This window comes from Cavia porcellus, unplaced genomic scaffold (assembly GCF_034190915.1).
Source record: "Cavia porcellus strain 051 isolate PalLab524CR breed Dunkin Hartley unplaced genomic scaffold, mCavPor4.1 scaffold_13, whole genome shotgun sequence".
NCBI lineage: Eukaryota > Metazoa > Chordata > Mammalia > Rodentia > Caviidae > Cavia > Cavia porcellus.
In genome coordinates, this window is record NW_026947496.1 from 67,165,417 (window position 1) to 67,184,026 (window position 18,610).

Below are 18,610 nucleotides of genomic sequence, written 5' to 3' on the forward strand. Positions count from 1 at the left end.
CACACCCAGTGCAGGCCACCAGCGTTTATTGTCAAGGGGGCTGGGAGCTCCAAGGGGATGGGAGCACATTCCCCTCAGCTCAGAAGAAACCCAGCTTCTTTTTCTCCTGCTGCTGCTTCCACTTGGCCATGCTGTAGAACTCTTCCTTGGATTTCCCAAAGATATCTTGGAAATCAGAATCTGAGAGATAGAACTGGAGGGTGGGGAAGGAGTGGATGCAGGGAAGGGAGTCACTGGTGCCCAAAGTTCTCTGAGGGCACCACGCTGTCCTGCATCTGTCTGCCCAGCACCTGTCCAGAACACATCTCCAAGGCCGATCGCCCAGCACAGGTCTAGATAGATGTTCTGCTGCTGGCCCAGTGAGTGGCAGGGCCTGGGTGCTCACCTCCTTGCGGGTGGGGTCCACACCGTGTGGCAGGTCTGCAGCATCCTGGTGCATCAGACGTTCCCGGGGCAGATTCCCACTGACTGCTGAGCAGGTGTCACTGACACAGCTGCTGGCCCTTGCCTTGGTGCTGGCAGTCCTGGTATTCCTCCTAGGGCCCAGCTCCAGCTCCTTCTGTGAGCTGTCCTGGGCCAGCAGGGCTGAGTGGCCTGTCCTCCTGTTGTCTGGCCATTGGGATGGCTGAAAGTTGTTAACTTCCTATCCAGAGAGGAGTCTCAGGCTGGGATACATGGGGAATAGGCAGGCCACAGAGACGCTACACTGAACTCCCTAGCCTCTTGCCCTCCATAACTATAGCCCTGCGGCCTACCATTGCCTAGCCCCTGCTAATGTCTACCATCCATGTCATCTGAGTCCTGACCACTGCAAGAGGCATCCAGGGACCCCAGTACTCACCGCTGTTATCTCAGAGATGGCAGACCCTGATCCCAGGCTGCCCTCCATCACTTCCTCATAGGGCTGGTTGTTCTGGGGATAAGAATCAGGGCTGGGGCAGGAGAGCCAGGAAGGACTTGAGGAAGAAACCAGGTCTCACATGCTAAAGGCCCTTCACCAGAAGAGTACCCTCCCCCATATTAGACTGGGGATGGACATTTCAGGCCTCACTTACCATCCACTTGTAGGGGTCCCAAGTAAAGAACCATCCTGAGAAGGTGAGAGGCTCGTGGCCCTGCTTGACCAGCGTGATGGGTGTGGCCAGGCTCCTCCCTGCTGGGTGAGTCTTCAGATACTCCCGGCCCCAGGCCACTGCCTCCTTCTTCCACTCACCTGCATCTTCTCCAAGCCACAGGAAGACCTGGGTCACAGAGGGGGCCTAGCCTTGTGCAGATGGATTGGCTGCCTGGAGCCAACCACCTCATCCCACTTTCTGCCTGTTGGATGAGCCCAGAACTTGTATGCACATTCCTGGTCAACTAGACATGCCCGTCAATTCCATCAATACCACAGGCATGCATGCAACATGCAAAGCTTTACCTAGCACCCATCACATGCAGGCACTGGGGATTCAACAATGAAAAACTGGGCAAAATCTTTGCCCTTGTATAGGTTTCATAAAGGAGCAAGTTATTTTTGTCTAGGGAGAAAGTGAAGAAGTAACAGTCCCTGAAGTGGTGGGATGTTTAATGTTCCGGAGAACAAGAAGGGGGCCATAAAGACTGAGCAGAAATAAGGGGAGAGTAGGGGGAAATCAGGCCAGAGCTGGAGCTGGCTGGGTCAGGGGGGGCTGCAGGAGGGCTTGAGTTTATCTCTGGCTGAGATGAGAGCCCACAGCCTCATCACTCACTCACAGTGTGGCAGACACACCCCACACAGATGCACTGACACAGAGACAACCATCCATTGCTATGCAGCAGACGTAGTCATTCACTGTTGTGAAACAAAGCTGTACAAGCAAGCAACCACACTTGATTAGCAGTTAAACAGAACCAGCCAGTTACACCACTGTAAAGTCACACAAGCATAACAGCATAGACACAGTCACTCAGTCACCCACAGCTGTTCTGGTTTTCCCTGCCCACAGCCTCACCAGCTGTAACTAGTCTGGCCAGGTAAGTTAAAGGCATGCACAGTCACAGGGAATCATACAGTGACACGAAGTCAGTCCTTACATTACAGTCGCTCAGCACTGATAGTGTTTAGCCGCAGCATGCAGTCACTTGAACTCACACAGGATCTGAGAGTACCCAGTTAAAACAACACATTTGGTCACAGTCATACAAGTCCCAGCCCAGAGTCATAGTTTCCTGCAGTCTCACTGCTGTCACTGTAATACAGACTCACCCATGGTCTGCTGTTGCACAGTTGCAGTCATCATGGGGTTACACATTGCACACTCAGGTGGCTGGACAAATACAGACACACCTCTATCACACCCCAACAGCCAAGGGTGGCTGCATTACCTCCTGCCAGGTGTCCAGTAACATGATGTCATACTTGTCCAGATCCTCTTGGCCAAAGAACACCACTTCTGTGAGGACCAGGCAGCCCATCTGGCTGGAGCACTCAAAGAGTCGTGGCTGGAAGCTGGAAGCCTCCCCAGGGAGCCTGGCCAGCATTGGTGACAGCAAAGTTGTGAGGAAAGTCAAGGGTGCCACTCCTCCACTCCTGGGTCAAGCTGGCCCTCCTTGAAAGGGTCCCCAGCCCAGAAGAGGAAAACAACTTCTCTGAGGTCTGCACTTTCCCCACCCCATACTTCCTCCAGGAGTACCTGTTCCCAAGTTGCAGAGAAAGCTGGTAAGGTAATCTGTCTATCCACAGCCAGCTGTAATACAAGCTTCCCAGAAACTGGCATTAGGAAAGGGGAGAGCTGCTCGGGGGGTAGGGCCTGAGCCAGGATTGGAGGGTCCAGTGGATATTCTAACAGGGAGGTGGCTTGAGGTCCAGTGTGGAAGGAAGAAAGCTAAGCTGGGTGAGGGGATAGTGGAACAGAGCTCAGGAGACTTGGTGTGGAGTATGATGCGAAGACAAGCCCCATAGACACATCAAGAGCACCCTGAGACACAGCTCCCTCTTCCTGGAGGCTTCTCTCTGCCCCTGGTACTTTGCCCAGAACAGCAACAATGCAGGGAGTGGATTCTGCCAGCAGAGGGCACCACTGCGATGCTTGCCTAGGCATCCTGATCCAAATTACCCAGGATGGGAGAGTGAAGTGTGGGCTTGGGGTTGAGTGCTGGAGTCTCTAATTCCAGTCATGTCTCAGCTCTCTTTACAACCCTATTTAGTGGCCCATACTCTCAGTGTCAAAATATCTTCCTCCCAACCCTGTTACCTCTTGCTGGGGTAGGGGGCCCGGCCTCCTAGCACCTCCCAGAAGCGGGGAGGCTCCTGACCCTCCAGAACAGTTTCCTTGTCATTTCCGGAGATGACGGTGACTACCATCCGTGCCATCTCACGCTGGTCACCGTTAGAGCCCTGGCAAACACAGAGCTGGATAAGCCCCACAGGGTGCATGCATCTCACCCACTGGGGCCTGTAGGACAGCCTAAGCTTACAGTGCAGTGTGTATGAGCACAGGACCTCATTTTCCCCACTATTCAGGGTCATAGGATCTGGAACCCTCTGTGGATCCAGAGCGTGGATGGAACTCAGGATTGCTGATTAATCCTGGTTCACGCCAGAGATCAGGGAAAATTCCAGTAAAGTAGACTAGGCCTCCCCCACTTCTCTCAAGAGACTTGGAAGGACTATGTTTGATGTTCAAGGAAGGAAGGAGGGGAGGTAGCTTGTGCTAAGCCCTGGGGGACTCCCAGGTGCCCCTGTCACTTTCCTCCTCTAACCTTCATTGGCCTATCTTGGGTTGAACTAGAAGCCTCACCAGTGGAGGGGACCCATCCCAGTCTACCACCACTGTCCCAGCTGTGAGTCAAGTGACCAGTGCTACATGTACCTTCCCAAACCAGAGATAGCAAGCATCAGCTGTAACCAGCAAGAAGATGTCACTGGAGCTGAGGGATGAGGCGCGGGCTGGCACCTCTAAGGTCTTGGTGTTGCGGTTCTCAGTGCCTTGTACATGGAAGAGTCTAGTGGTGCATGCTGACTGCCCCCTACCATTGTCTCCAGTGATCTCCTGCAAGAGGACTGGGCCTTAGGTGGAAGCAAGGGCTACAGGTGGCTGCCTTCCTGTCCCAGGAGAACCGACTGCCTCAGAGCTCAGGCTCAGGCTCAGGTTCCCACTGTCTTTTGGACTCTTTCTACATGGACCCCTCACTCCATCTCTGAGAGGTCAGGGTAGTTGCTCCGGCTTTGAAGGCAGAACATGTGGCCACTTTGGGCTCCACCTGCTTTGCACCCAGTCACGGGACCAGGGGAAGAAACTGAGGTGGGGGTCATCCTTGGAGCTTCTGGGCCTGGGACAAGCACCAAGAGACCAGGGGCTGAAATGCTGGCCCCGGGCCTGAAGAGAAGGTACTTAGCAAGTGGGTGGAAGGCCACGGGTACATGGAAGACAGTGAAGCTGCCACCACAGTGGCAGAGTGGTGCCTACCTGGAAGACCACCAGCTGACCCTGGAAGATGGCAAGGAAGTGGGGGGGCTCACTGCCCATGGTCACATGCACCTGCACCAGGGCTCCCTGGTACATGAGGTCCAGCTCCTCAGCATTGCAGATCAGGGCCTTGCTCTCATCTGCCATGGCCTGGTGGCCCTGTGGGAGTTGAGGAGTGATGGTCTGAAGCAGCTCACAGTCTCATTTATTCTCAGATCCCAGCTCTTGGGCTTTAAGGTGTGTACCCGCTGCCTCAGGTCCATGCACCTGCCACAAGTACAAGATGTACTGGACACGACCCAGCTTCTGGTACGTGTAGAGGACAAGGTAGCAACTTCCCGAGCTCAGCTGGCCATGATGCTTGGGGTCCACAGGCTTCCTGGTTAGATTCTGGATGCACCACATCTGAGGAGTAGAGGACCAGTGGGCAGAGGCACCTGTTTAACCTGGCCCAGTCTGTCAGTATGCACCAGCCAGAAAGCTCTCTTTGGCCTCTTAGATACTTGCACACAGGGCTCACCCCAGCTTAGTGCCCTCCCCATGCTTTGTGCCAGATCTGCAGGTAACCATTTCCCCACAGACCTCACACCTGTGTCTGCTTTCAAGTGGGACTCTGAGTGTGTAAGTGCTACCTGGGCAGACAAGTGGTGAGGACTCGGGAGGCTGTAAGATGGCCCAACCCTTGCCCCACATCCACCCCCAATCCTGACCCCACCAGCTCCTTCCCTGGAGAGAGACAGAGAGGTCCACGCATAGCTGCTCACTGCTCAGGCCAGGCAGCAGGAGTGAGACTGGAAGTGAGACCTAAGAGCTCTGGGGGAAATGCCCTTCTTTCTTTCAAGTGTCCTTTAAAAAGCAAAGCTTCCTGAAAGAATTGAAATGCAATCACTTCCTCAAATTTGTCAGTACAATTTCTTGTTCCTGTGGGTAGCCGCACTTGCATTTTGGAGCCTGCAGACCCAGGTCAAATCCCTAGTCTACACAGACTGGCTGGACACCATCCTATGCTTCAGTTTGCCTATTTACAAATGGGAGATCACAGTGCCCACTACCCTTTGCCTCAGCAAGCAGGAACACAATGCCTTGGCACCCTTTAGCCATCCAAGGGAACTTCTCAAGGAACTTCTTCAGCTTCTCAAGGGAGCCTCTCCAGGCTAGGGCATCTAAAGCCCTAACTTTATCAGAAGAGCAACATAACCAAGAGTGACGCTTAACTGGTGGTCAGGCATCTGTGCTCGCCCCCCCCTCTGCCACCCATCCGCCTTTGGACGTGGAGTCTCCTTATATCTCTGTGCGTTTTCCTGCCCCTTCCTTCGTCTGTCTGTCTGGATTCCTCCTTATTCCTCCCCGTGTATACTCACCTCCCCCTTGTTTTCCTCCACTCCATCTCCTGCTGCCTTCTCTGTGTTCTCTCATCCTGCTGCCTTTGCGTCCTCTTACCACTCACTCCATCCTGTCCTCCTCTCTGCATTTCCCTCTGACCTTTCCTTCCTCCTCTTTAGTTCTCCTCCAGCTCCGCACCTCTGTCCATCCATATTGGAGCCAACGCAGAGGGAAGCTGCTACATGTCCAATCTCAATTTAACTCGAGAACTGCAAACCAGCAGTCCTGTTCCCAAAATCTCAGCCTCCCTCAGTAGCCCTGAGGCCAGATGGGACATGCCCTCACTGTATGGGGTCTTGACCTCACTTTATGGGCCTGTTTTTACTCCTATTTTATGGATTTAAAAACTGAAGCCTGCCAAGAAGCCAGTGTACAACCTTGTACTTTATGGAGACTGGGAGTGGACCCCAACCCTGCAGCTCCCAAACATTGTTCCGAAACATATGAATGGTTGACAGTTTAGGACAGCTTGTGGTTGGCAGCTGAGTGTGGGAGGTTGTGATAGATTATGTGTTGATGTGTCCCTGTTGGTTAATGATTGTGTGTGACGTGATCATGTGAGATATACAGTGTGCAGTTTCATGTTTGCAGTTATATACCTGGTTGTGATTGCACAATTACAAGGTGTATCTGGGTCCACACTGTCATTTTATGAGTTTGCCATGCTTGTAACAGGGGTCAGTTATTGTTCCAGTGTTACTCTGTGCTATGTGTCTATGATTGCTATGTGAGTGGTCATGGCTATAAATGATTAGGCATGACGGGGTATGAGCTAGCTCTAGGGAGTGTGTGTGTGCACATACACGTGTCCCTAGATGTTCTCTATGGTGTGTGTACCCAGGTTAGGTATAGCTGGTTAGCTGCCACGCTTGCCTGCTCCTGTGTGCACATTTCTCCCTCCCGCTAAGCCAGTGGCCCTCACCTCCACCTTCCCAGAGCCGTCGTCCACCATCCTGAGCTGGGCCGCTAACTCAGGCTGGCTGTGTAGCTTTTCCACATCCAGGTTTACCTGAATCAATTTACCTGAAGGTGGGGCAGAGGTGTTAATAGCGCTCCCAGCCCTTCCGCGCTCCTCCTCCCCTCTGATACGCTGGAACCCGCCCGGCTTGCTCTCGAGGTCTCCAGCCTCGCCCCTGCACTCGGCCCGCCTAGGCTCGGTGGGGCCAGGCTCTGCCCCACCCCACTCTCTAGCCTAGCTGGCGGGGCCCGGGGATCCCGCTAGGCCCAGCCCCTCTGGCCAAGCCCGGGTGCTCACCTGTCCCGCCCGATTGTATCCTGCCCAGATCCTTGCGCCAAGTCTGGAAGAGCTGCTTGAACGCAACCGGCTCGGCGCCGTCGTTCACCACCTCCACGCTGGTGTAAGTCGGGTAGCCCTTGGCCTTGATGAAGCCCTGGGACGGGGGCTCTTGTCAGACCTGCAGCTCTGGGGCCCTCTGCTTTGCTCTGTCCCCGGGAGCAGCCTGCCTGAGCAGCCAAGCTCAGAGAAATGTTAATTAACCAAGCTCACGACCCATTTAACAAGCCGATACTGTCATTACCGACTTCTCTGAGGTCCCTGAGGACCTCCTTAGTCCCAGCCCAGGAAAGAGCCGACTGTGACAATCCTCCTGGACCCCAATTAGAGCCCCTTCAGCAAGCCACCTCCAAAAAGGAGGCTCCCCAGACTCAAGGTGGGGCCACATCCCCCTTATAGACATGGTGTCATAAGTGCCACCAGGTCTTCCCTCTGTCAGGGGTCCCAGGACAGTATTATTCACTGCTGACCCTAGGACAGGGCTTCCTACCCTCCCCAGGGTGTCGCTGTTCCCCAACTCCAGCTGCAGGGGAGGGCCCTTTCTTTCCTCAGGCCCCAGGGCAGCCCCTTCCCTAATCAACCCTGAGAACAATGCTTTGTCTGTCTCAGACAGGGACCCAGGGCCTCACCACAGCTCTGCTAAAGGCAGCCTTTTTCTCCTGAAGGCTGGACCTGCGTCCCCGCCACAGGTAGATTTTGAAGCCACACTGGTCCAGTATGTAGCAGTCCTAAGAGCAAGGATGGGGGGTCAGTGAATGGTTCAGACTGAATTGCGGTGGCAGGTGGGGAGGGGTGGGGGTACTGGATCCAGGCCTTCCTCACCGTCTCCTGCAGTAGGTCCTGGGTCAGTGGGCGGGTTGCCAATTCCTGAACTACCAGGTCCTTACCCCTGGAGTAGACACTGGGAGACAGGCATACAGGTTTGGGTCACCCAGCCCCTCCCTGCCTGTGTCACCACAGCCCTGCTAAAGAGCTAGGGCTCTACCTATCCCCCTTTAATACTTTCACGTCTCCAGAGACAGAAGGCATGGGCTAGAGCCCTGATCTGTTGACTTGCTGAGGAGCCTCAAGTGGCTCCTTGACTCCAACAAGACCTTAGTTCCTCTTCTGTACAGTGGGTCTCAGGAAGGCTGCCACACATAATGATCATGCAAGAACACAGGCTGGGCCCAAGGTTCTACATGATCTGTCCAAGAAACCCCACCTGATTTTTCTGGAGGGTTTTCTGAACCCTCTGTGTTCTTGTGGTAATGGTGGACAGCAGTCCTGACCTGTCCCACCCAGCCTTTCTTCCCCAATTGTGCTCACTTGTAGAGTCGGACGTTGGCCTTCTGCAGCTGGCTGATACTCTTGCTGGGCATAGCAGCCCGCAGGCTGCCCACCCGGCAGCCCAGCACAGCTTCCATTATCCACATGAGGTCGCTGGCTTCAGCTTCATCATTCACCACACCGATCTGTGCCCGACCACCACGCTCTCTCTCCCGGAGGCTACAGGTCAAGGCCAGGCCCTATGGGAGAGGACCTGCAATCAAGGATTCCCAGGCATCCCCACATCCTCTCAGCCCATCTAGATCCTGTCACTACTCAGCTTGCAGAGGCAGGAAAAGAGGGAAGGGGAAATCTGGCATCCCTCATTCCAGCATCCAGGAGACTACCACCAGTGCAAGGTCTGAACTCACGTCTGGTAGGTGTTTCCTGAGTTGTGGATGGCCCGGCCCACTTCTTGGGGTGACCAGAGAATAGGCCCTAGAAGACCTTGCCTTTCCTCAAGCCAGGTGCCCCGAGTTCCTAGGGCAGACACTGACCCGTGACTTCTCGGACATGCTGGTCTCAGGCCCATTCCACTGGATCATCACTTTGCCCAGGTCCAGCAGGAAGATGTCATTCTTATTAAAGCTGTTCCAGGACAGCTCCACCTGCCAGAACCAAGGAGGGACAGAGAGAGAATCAGGTGTATACCAGTAGCACTCCGAGGGGAGCACAGCTGGAGTGTGTTACTTGTGTGCATGAAACTATTATGTAACAAGGTGTGTGTGTGACTCTGAAGTCACCTGTCACTGTGTGAAGGCGTGTGTCTGTGTTACCACTTGTGCCCTTGAGGGTTATTTTGTGTTATTGTTGTGTGTGACTTGAGGTAATATAGGTCTGTAACTGTACTTATGTATCTGAATGTGCATATACAGTGGGGCGTATCAGCTTCTCTCTGTGTACATATTCACATACACATGGTAACTATGGACAAGTGTGTGTGTTCATGACAGTATATGTGTGTCTCTGTGAGAGCAGTGTGTACTTATGTGTGCCTAACTGTAATTATTCAAGCAATGACCCTTTTGAGGATAAGAGGGCACTCTATGCCAGAATAAAGGGCAAAACCATGGCTTGCATGGTGTCCTTGTGTGACCCGAGATCTGGAGTGTCACTGGATCTGTGGCTGCACTGTAGAGCCTCTGTGGGACTCTGAGCATCACAGAGCTGCTACACACAGAGTGGATATAACGTGTGTACCTGCAGGCTCACCATTTACACTGCAGACACCGTACTCCTGAGTGGTCTTTACACCAGACTCTGCCCAAATGGCAGCAGATGTTTTGCTCTTACATGATCAGAATTTTCCTGGCAGATGAAACTATGAGATACTCCACTAATTTGTACAAGAGCATTTCATGGACTAGGAAAGCTCCTGGGGTGGCAGGAAGAGACAGAGTGAGGTCACAGCGGGGACACTGACAATGTGTGTGAGAACTGTGCACACACACCGCCCCTCCCCAGTATGCTACCTCTCATTGTCCTGCTAAAAGGATCAGGTGCAAAATCATTTTGCCTCACCTGCCTACATGGTCAATGTGCTGGGGCGAAAGATGCAGAAACGAAGTCCAGGGAACCTAGAAGCCAGGCTCTGCCTCCTATCGTCTCCTTAGTCATGACAGGCCACCAAAGAACGCTTCTAGCTCTGCTTTCAACACTACACCGATTTCCACACTTCGTCTTACTTCACTGCACTCAACCCTGGCCCAGTCCACAGGTCAGTGCATCCCTGGTGGCTCTTACCTCAGCAGCAGACACATGCTTCCTCCCTATGATGTGCAGCAGTCTCTGGATGTTGTACATGTTGGTCTCCACATGCTTGCAGTCAGATCCTGGGCCTCCCTTCCTGTAGCTAAGGAGGGAACAGAGTCCCGTGTAGAAACACACTGCCACATGCAGGAGTGAGTGTGACCTGAGCATGCACACACAAATACGAGGGTACCATGTACCTGTTGAATATATGCATTTGAGTAGATATGGTTGTATGTATGTGTAAATATATGGGTGCACACATGAGCCATGAATATGAACTTGTTTATCAATGTGTAGGAATGTGGGCACAAGCACACACATGTACAAAAGTACACACTTACCCATGTTTACCCATGTGAATCTAGATATGAATATACAAAAGCAGGAGACAGCATATATGTGTGCAGCTGGCATGAACATTCATATATATAATGTAAGTGTGACCATCTTCAGGTAGACATGGATAAGAAGTAGTGTATATTCCTGTATATGTACATATATTTGTGTGCATGTGTTCCTGTGTACAATACACTATTTGCAAAGAGACACAACTATACAAAACAGAAATAGTTGAATACTGGCAATTGCCTATGTTCAACCTAAATATATTACAATTATTAGTTTTTTAAAGTTTGAAGCAATTTACATTTCTACTCACACAGGAATATGAAAGCAAGCTAGGCGCAACATTGGTGTCCACTCCTAGCTACAGTAAGTCCCCAGCTTATGAATGAGTTCCATTCCAGGAGAATGTTTGTAAGTTGGATTCATTTGTAAGTGTGTCAAAGTGACATAAATAATTAATAATTTTTTTTGTCTTTTTCCTTTTTATCGGTACCAGGGATCGAACTCATGACTGCCTGCTTGCAAGGCAGGTGCTTATGCCGCTGAGCTAAATCCCCAGCCCCCAAAGTGACATAAATAGACAAATACACCTTTGACACAACTGTACAGTGTCTGTTGCTTTGTTCTTCCTAAGCATCTCCTCACATCACCACTGCTTTTCCTCCTGCTTCCAGGCATCCTGAGCTGTGACTGAGCACTGTGCTACTGTATACTATCAAACTGTACAGTAAGCACACAGCAGCACAACTGCGACATGTGCAGAAGACCGTGAGCTACTTGTGAGACTTATTCACATCTACAAATGTTTGTAATGCAGGTCCATTCATATCTGTGAAAGTTCATGACTCAAATGTTTGTAAGTTGGAGACTTACTGTACATACTCAAGGAAAATGAAAGAATTTATCTACGAAAACTTGTATATAAATGCTCATAGCATTATTATAAATAACAGCCAAAATGTGGAAACCACCCAAATGCTCATTAAGTGATAGCTGGATAAATAAAATATGATACATTAATACAATGCATTATGTAGCAACAAAAAAATTAAGCTAATACAACATTCTACACCTGGCAAGCTCAAGGTCATGAGTTCGATCCCTGGTGCCAAAACAAAAAAAAATCTACAACACAGATGAACCTTGAAAACAATACAGTAAATGAAAAAAACATAAGAAAACCACACATTGTATAGTCCTATTTAGAAGACATGTCCAGAATAGGCAAACACATAGAGACATAGTAGACTAGTGACTGTCTAGGACCAAGGGAAGGGGAGTGCTGGAGGGAAATGGAGAGCAACTGCTAAGAGGTTTGAGGCTTCTTTTTAGAGTGATGAAAATTTCTAAAACTGAATGTGGTAATGGCTTCACAAACCTGTTAAAAATCACCGCATACTTAGCATGGGAGGACTGGTATATGAGTTGTATCTCAACCAGTTCCCCCCACGCTATGTGTAGCAAATAAAGAATAGTCACCCCACGATGGCCTCTCCTATACCCAGATTCTGCCTTCCTGTCTTTCCCTTCCCACCCGCACTCACATGACTCCAGGATGGAAGTAGCTGTGGAAACAGTCAGACTCGTGGCCCTGTGCTTCTCGATGCTGCACCATCTGGTCACCCAGTGCCTCTTCCAAGAGCTGCAGGAAGGCCTCTGCTGCTCCCTGGGCCTCTGCACTTGCCTCCTTCCCGATCCAGTAGTGGAGGTTGTTGGATACTTCTTGTGTGGGCTTTGGGCTCCGGGGAACCTAGGGTCCAAGTGTTGGATATGTGGGAAGGGAGACAGGATGTCCAGAGGATCGCTGAGGAGGCATGAGGCAGGTGTTCTGGCTGACAGCAGATGATGCAGAGCAGGGTTCAGCAGCCTCAAGGGAGTGCCACTCTTCCCAAGGCAGAGCTTATGTCTGCACCATGACCTCCCCAGTGCTAGACTGTGTCACGCCCTCAAACAGACTCCCCAAGTAACTCACATGGAGGAGGACATAGCAGTACTTCTCAAAGAAGTTTCCATAAGCCCTTTCAGGTACAGGCATCATCTTCAGGTTCTGGGAGAAGAGGGCACCAAAGTGACAGCTCAGAGATCCCCTGTACCCATGACTACCACATGGATAAGGTGGAGGAGAAAGAATTGAGTTGGAGATTTGAGAAGCTGAGTTTCAAAAACCCCACACCCTTTCAGGTCATCAACTTGGCTATCTGATTGTGCTTCTCACCTCAATAATCCATATGTGAAGGTCTCTATGGCTGTCGATGGCTGGAAGGTCTTTTTTAATGTCCATCCTAGGTCAAGTAAGAATGAGGGAATAAACAAAGAACAATAGCCAGAGTCCTTAGGTTGGAAGCCAACCCATAGCTACCTGTATTCTGGGCTCCTCACAAGAATTCTCCCTACCAGCAGCTAAGTCGAAAATCTATAGTTTACATTTAGGGTGTCCCATAAGTCTCATGTGTTTGGAACGTAAGCAGCTCATGGGGCTACATTCATCAGTGGATTAGTCCACAGATAAGTTCAGTAGCTGAGTGTGCTATTTAAAGGTTGGTTATGCTTTCTAGAGGAATGATCTAGAAGGGTTTATCTCTGGCTTCTGCCTTCCCTGTCTGCTTCCTGACCACCATGATTCGAGCAGATTTTCCCTCACCAAAGGCCCTTCCATCATACTATTTCTGAATTTGAACCTGACAGCCATGGGCTGAAGCTTCTGAAGCTATGATCCTAAATCAATCTGCCCTCAAAAAAAAAAATCTGTCCTCCTGGAAGTTATGAGTGTCAGGTATTGATTTTGTCCCTGTGACAAGAAAGTGGCTAAGACAATCATCGAACATGACTTTCATTAGGAAGGCTCTGTAAATATGCCAGAGTCAGCAAAACAGGACAGGTACTGAGGACCAGCATACAGTTTGCAACTAAGGACCTAATTTGTCTATAGGCACGCTCTTAAAACAGAGCTGATGTCTCTGTACAGGGCCAGGCATGGGAGCCAGCAATAAATTCTGCAAACAAGGAGTAGAAAAAGATGCTACAGTTCAGGACAGTCACTGTGAACAATGGTATTCTATGCAGACAAGAAAGACTGCAAATAAGAACAGATCCAGCATGCAGGTGTAGGTTCTACCAGCGGGGACAGCTTCTTGAAATGGGATTCAATCCTGCAAAGGCAAGTTCTGCACACAAGAGTAGAGCTGCAAATAGACACAAGTCTTCCTGACAAAGTTAGGATCAGGCTGTGTAAACAAACACAGAACCCACAGAGTGTGATGGTCTACATTGACAGAAAAAGGCTTTTCAAACAGGCTTTGACTTTACAAACAGGGACAGCTTCCCCAGTTGTAACCAGCCCAGGTTCTTCTGATGAAAATGAATTCTGTTGACAGAGACCATCTGTGTATACAAGGACAGCCTATGCCAACAGACACAAGCACCACTGCGGGAAATTCAGACGGGCTGGGGAGGCAAGCAAAGATTGTGAACACTGCCCAAGGCTATGCAAATAGTCACAGATACTACAGCATGTAAGAGGTTTACAGATTTGGAAAGATTCTACAAATGTGGATAGGGATGTCTTCAAGACAGGGAACCTGTATAAGAGGCAGACTCTACCGATAATGGACAGATACATATGTAAACAAGCTGTGCAAACAGGTGCTACATCTTTGGCCAGTTAAAGCATCCCAGGATAGGAACAGGCTCTTGAATTAACCAAAGACTCTGTAGACATGGAAGGCTATATACGCCCAATAGCCTCTGTAAACGGACTCAATTTCTGCATACAGGGAGATGAGGGGAAGCCAGGAAAACAGCCATGGTCTCTATTTGGACTGTGAAAAGACACAATCCCTGGAGACACAAAATTCACAAGTAATTGCCTTTTCAGATAGGTAAAGGTTGTACAAGCCTACATAGATTCTGGAAGCAGACAGGCTCTGGTAACACTGATGGCTTCTCCAAAGAAGGAGATCTTCTCAATGAGCAGCAAATCTCAGTTGTGTATGTAACTATACTTGATCCAGACATGAGTAAGATTGTAAAGTAGGGCAGGGGTCCTGTGGAGACCTATAGGTCCTGCAAACAAGGACAGGCTCTATGGAAGAAGGTGAGTTTGCAAATAGGTAAAGGCTTTAATAAATATGAGCCAACTCTGCTAACAGATACAGTGCAAAGTAGAGTAGACAGCCAGGCAAAGGCTCTGCAAATGGGGATGCACTCTACAGACAGATCTCAGTGCTCCCAAATAGACACAGGTCCTCTGACAGTGATGAACTCTTCATTGGAACAAACGCTACCAGCAGACTCAGAGAAAGTCTTTCCCAGGGAAATTTCAATAGGCTGTACAAATGGGTGAAGGTCATGTAAAATGCCATAGTTGCTGGACAGGCTGCAGACCAGAGAAGGACGAGGCTGTGCCATTACGGACAGAGTCTAGAGACAGAAACAGTCATTGTAAAGGCTCTGCTGACCCGAGACAGGTACTGTAAACAGAAAACCTCTTGGCAAACAGTGAAATGTCTTTAGGTAGAAAGAGATGTCCTAGACCAAGATACCAGACAAGCTCTGTAGACAGAAATAACTGAGCATTCAGGCAGCTTCCACAAAATAAGCAAATTTTCTACACAGAGAAATAGGGACAAACTGTTTAAAGAAACCTAGACTCTGAAAATAGCTACAGGCTCCTGGCAAAAAACCAGCCAGGCTTTTCAGACAAGACAAAGTTCCATTAAACCTGGGACAGACTCTATACACAAGGACTGCTTCTGAAGACTACGTGAAACTTTACAGCAAGCAACAGGCTAAGCAGATATGAGTGCTGGGCAAAAGAGGCATAATGTCCTTGACTGGCTCTTGAACTCTATACATATAGGCTCTGCAAATAGCCATGGGCTTTGCAAACAGAGACTTAGCTTTGTGCTGTGTGGTTCTGAGTGTGTAAGGGAGGGAGAGAAACACAGAATGAGAAATCCCTGGGAAATACAGGGACTCTCAGGTATGTTGATTTTCTTATATCTCAGTATTTTATGCTCAACTACCTAAGGTTTCCCTTCATCACTCTTTCAGGAGCGTGTGTGAGGTTCTTTCTATAATTAACCTGAATCCCACTAGCTGCAACTTTCTTGCCTTGCTATTGTTTGATGGAGTAGATGCAGAAGCCTCCTTCTGAGTCTCTCACTCAGGTGGCCCTGGTGTGATAGTGACTCCTCTCCTCTCCTCTCCTCTCCTCTCCCCAATGCTCTGCAGCCCTGTCATATCAACAGCAGTAACCCTTGCCTGGGCTGACCCTCCATGACTAGGGGTAACAGGGTGAGGTGAGGGGCGTGTTACAGAATCTGAGGCTGCTCCATGGTGGTACATGGTAGCTCGCATTTCTACCCCTTGTCCCAGCCCTGGAGGTGAACTCACAACACACAGTACACAGTGGGCAGGGAAAGAGGCTGGTTACAGTTGAGTAATATGTGAGGCTGTGGCTTAGGTTGTTGGGGGCAGTCCTGCCAGGTGGTCATCACAGCCCAGAGTTGCCTTCTCCAGCCCCCTTGGAAACTATGAATACTGTTGATTTTGATGTCCCACACCAAGCAGGGATATCCGCTCCCCACTCCTTCTCTCTCAGCTCTCTCTGCCCTTCCCTCCTTTCCTCTGTGTCTCCCTTCTCCTCCCCAGTACTGAGATTGAATCTAGTACTAAGCCAAACCTTCGGCCTTTTTTCTGTTTTCTAAATTTTGAGACAGGCTGAGTTCAGATTTTGTGTCCTTTTGCCTCAGTTTCCCATAGTGCTGCGATTACAGGTGTGCAATAGTAAGTACATAGTGGCTGAAGGAGTAGAGCATGTTCCTCTGTGACTGAGTGAACGTGAGTGTAGAAGGGAGTTACCCATGCACTCTGACTGCACCTAGGAAGGTCATAACAGTTAATAACTCACTGGTGTGACAGGCAGACACAGTGGCCATGAAACTGGGATCTAAAGCAACAGAAAATCTGATGCCATGAATAGTGGGTAAAGATGTGATGGTGACCCTGCAGCAGGATACTGAATGACAGGCAAAAACGGAGACCAGTGGCAGGGACCGGGAACTATGCGGAAGGTGGCCGGAGGTTTAGACAGAGGAGAACTGTGGGATATAACCCACAGCAGCCACAGAAGACAGGAAGATCACCAACTAAACTCAGGATAGCAGCAGCCAGGGTCCCATGTGGAACAGGAAAGTTAGCTGGTGGCTAGAAAAACTGGTTTCACTGGGAGGAGGCAGCATTATAGCTAGGAAGTGAGATGGTGTCTGATGTCCATTTCTACCCTGGGGAACCAGACTCCCAAGCTGCCAGGGATGTGGCCCCATCTCCAAGTCACTGTGTTGACTGCTTCCAACTGGGTTAGAGGGCAGCTGGGGGAAAGCGATGTTCAGAGTGGGGCGGGGAGTGGGGTTCCTTGTCTCCCCTAACCCCTCTTCTTTCCTCCAGGCTGTCCTTTTATCCTCACGGCCTCCTTCCCCTGAGCATCTCTTCTAGCCTCACAAGCCGTCACACCCACTGATGTCTCCTCTTTCTCCTGTGGAATTCTCTTCGTAACCACCACTAGTGGGGACCCCGCCCTGGGTCCTCTCCCCCTCTAGGAAGCCTCTTCTCTTCCCTGAGTTCCACTGCCTCCCAAGTGCCCTCTTTCTCTTCCAGAAGCCCAGCTCCTCTTCCAGTGCCCCTTCTCTCCCAATGTTCTTTTCTTGGGCTCCTCCTCCTCCAGCCCCTCCCTTTCATCTCATTTTCTCACTAGGTTCCCCTCTCCCACCTGGTTGCTCCCTTCCTCCTTTGAAGGCCCCATTTGTCCTCCCAGTGCCTCCTCCTGTCCCCCAGGCACCTCCCTCCACCATGCCCCTCTTTCACTGCAGTAAGCCATGCCTTACTTCCTCCTTCCGGTACCTGCACAGGGCGTTACGTTACTATGTTCCACTTCCAGCTCGGAGAGAAGAGGTTTCTGCTGGAGGGAGAAGGAAGAGGGGTTGGGGAGGGAGCTCAGGCACACAGACTTGTGAGTGTGACAGTCACACAACCTCCCACTTTCTTCCTCTAGGGCCAGCAGCTACAAGTGCCCCACCCCCACCAGTCCTCTTACCAGCAAGGGCTGCTCACTGACCCCCCAGTTCTGCCAGCTTCTGCTCTGTGATGCTAAGCCTGGGACTCTCTGCCATATGCCCTGGGCTTGGAGCAGTCCTCCCCTCCCTCCTGGTTTGGTTCCGAGCCCCTCTTGCTCAAGCTTACCTGCTAGAAACAGTTCCTGTGCCTTTGCTCTGCCTGTGGGCAGTGCTGAGCCTGGCAAGAGGCTAGCCTCTGCTTACTGTAACTCAATTCCAGTTCCTGCCCTGCAGGACACACCCCATCTCTTAGTGCTCAGAGGGCTGGACAGTTAAACTTAATTCACTAGTCAGTCAACAAATATTGACAGAGCTGTCTAGAAGCCAGCCTTCTCCCCAAGGCCTGTCAGGCTCATTTCCTGGTTACTAGTGGCCAGAGAAAGTGTGTTGAAGCCTGGCTTTGGTTAAGCAGTAGAATGTGGAGTATAGTGTGATTTCTTTCTCTGGGAACTCAGGAGCCCTAACTTCTGATCCCCAGGGAGTACCACAGAGAATTTAGGAGAAAGCAGAAGCAGGGGGCAGGTCAGGCTCTGAGAGCCAGGTTTTGTGGAAAATGGGGGAAGGTGGCCAGGTTCCCTCTAGGCATTTCTCTTCCCTCAGCCCCCACCTCCCAATTTGGGCTCACTTCCCAGCAAAGCCCTTCCATGGAGCCCTGATACTCATCGTGTGAGAGGTCAGTCCAGCCCTTGTTAGGAAAGTCAACTCTCCGACACCTTAGGCTAACCCTCTCCTACTCTCCCACCTGGTTGGGGGTGCAGGGGGCACTAGAAATGCAAACTCCTGAGTCAAAACCTCTCCTTACACTAGGCCACAGGCCTCCGGCCCAGCCATCAAAGGTGCTCGCAGGCAAAACATGCTGTATCCACTTGCCCACTGCCCCCAAACTTTCCCTGTGCCCAGTTTTTACCCCCTAAGGTCCCTGTCACAGGGATGGGAGACTCTAGAAACTTGGTCGTAGGATCTACACAGTATATGCCTGTGTTTAA

The 18,610-nt window shown here is 50.7% G+C and overlaps 1 protein-coding gene across 6 annotated transcripts; it reads right to left on the minus strand.

Moving 5' to 3' along the window:
* Positions 1–9: 9 nt before the first annotated feature.
* Vill (villin like) lies at positions 10–17,866 on the minus strand. Of its 6 annotated transcripts, none has more exons than XM_013156436.2 (21): positions 17,752–17,844; positions 17,413–17,470; positions 12,728–12,794; positions 12,485–12,559; positions 12,057–12,262; positions 10,159–10,267; positions 8,913–9,023; positions 8,416–8,615; positions 7,930–8,008; positions 7,737–7,835; positions 7,069–7,204; positions 6,736–6,836; positions 4,698–4,835; positions 4,431–4,589; positions 3,834–4,013; positions 3,216–3,358; positions 2,347–2,491; positions 1,056–1,241; positions 842–913; positions 386–643; positions 10–193 (listed from the first exon to the last, which is right to left on the minus strand). In XM_013156436.2, exons 3-21 carry the CDS (start codon positions 12,791–12,793, stop codon positions 80–82), a joined length of 2,577 nt encoding a protein of 858 aa, XP_013011890.1. In that variant the 5' UTR covers position 12,794; positions 17,413–17,470; positions 17,752–17,844; the 3' UTR covers positions 10–79. The 6 variants fall into 6 exon arrangements, 5 of the variants coding, with proteins under 5 accessions (XP_013011890.1, XP_013011892.1, XP_013011893.1 ...); XM_013156438.2 differs by having other exon boundaries at positions 17,413–17,467; positions 17,752–17,829; XM_013156439.2 differs by having other exon boundaries at positions 17,397–17,470; positions 17,752–17,829.
* Positions 17,867–18,610: the final 744 nt, after the last annotated feature.

Bases quoted from the DNA above. Each gene is read 5' to 3' on its own strand.
- Vill (XM_013156436.2), bottom strand. From the start codon at position 12,793: ATGGACATTAAAAAAGACCTTCCAGCCATCGACAGCCATAGAGACCTT. The intron at 9,024-10,158 runs GTAAGAGCCACC...TGGTTCTGGCAG, and splicing joins AGCATGTGTCTGCTGCTGAG to GTGGAGCTGTCCTGGAACAG. The intron at 7,205-7,736 runs GTGAGGCCCTGG...CCCCCGTCCCAG, and splicing joins CTGCCTTTAGCAGAGCTGTG to GGCTTCATCAAGGCCAAGGG.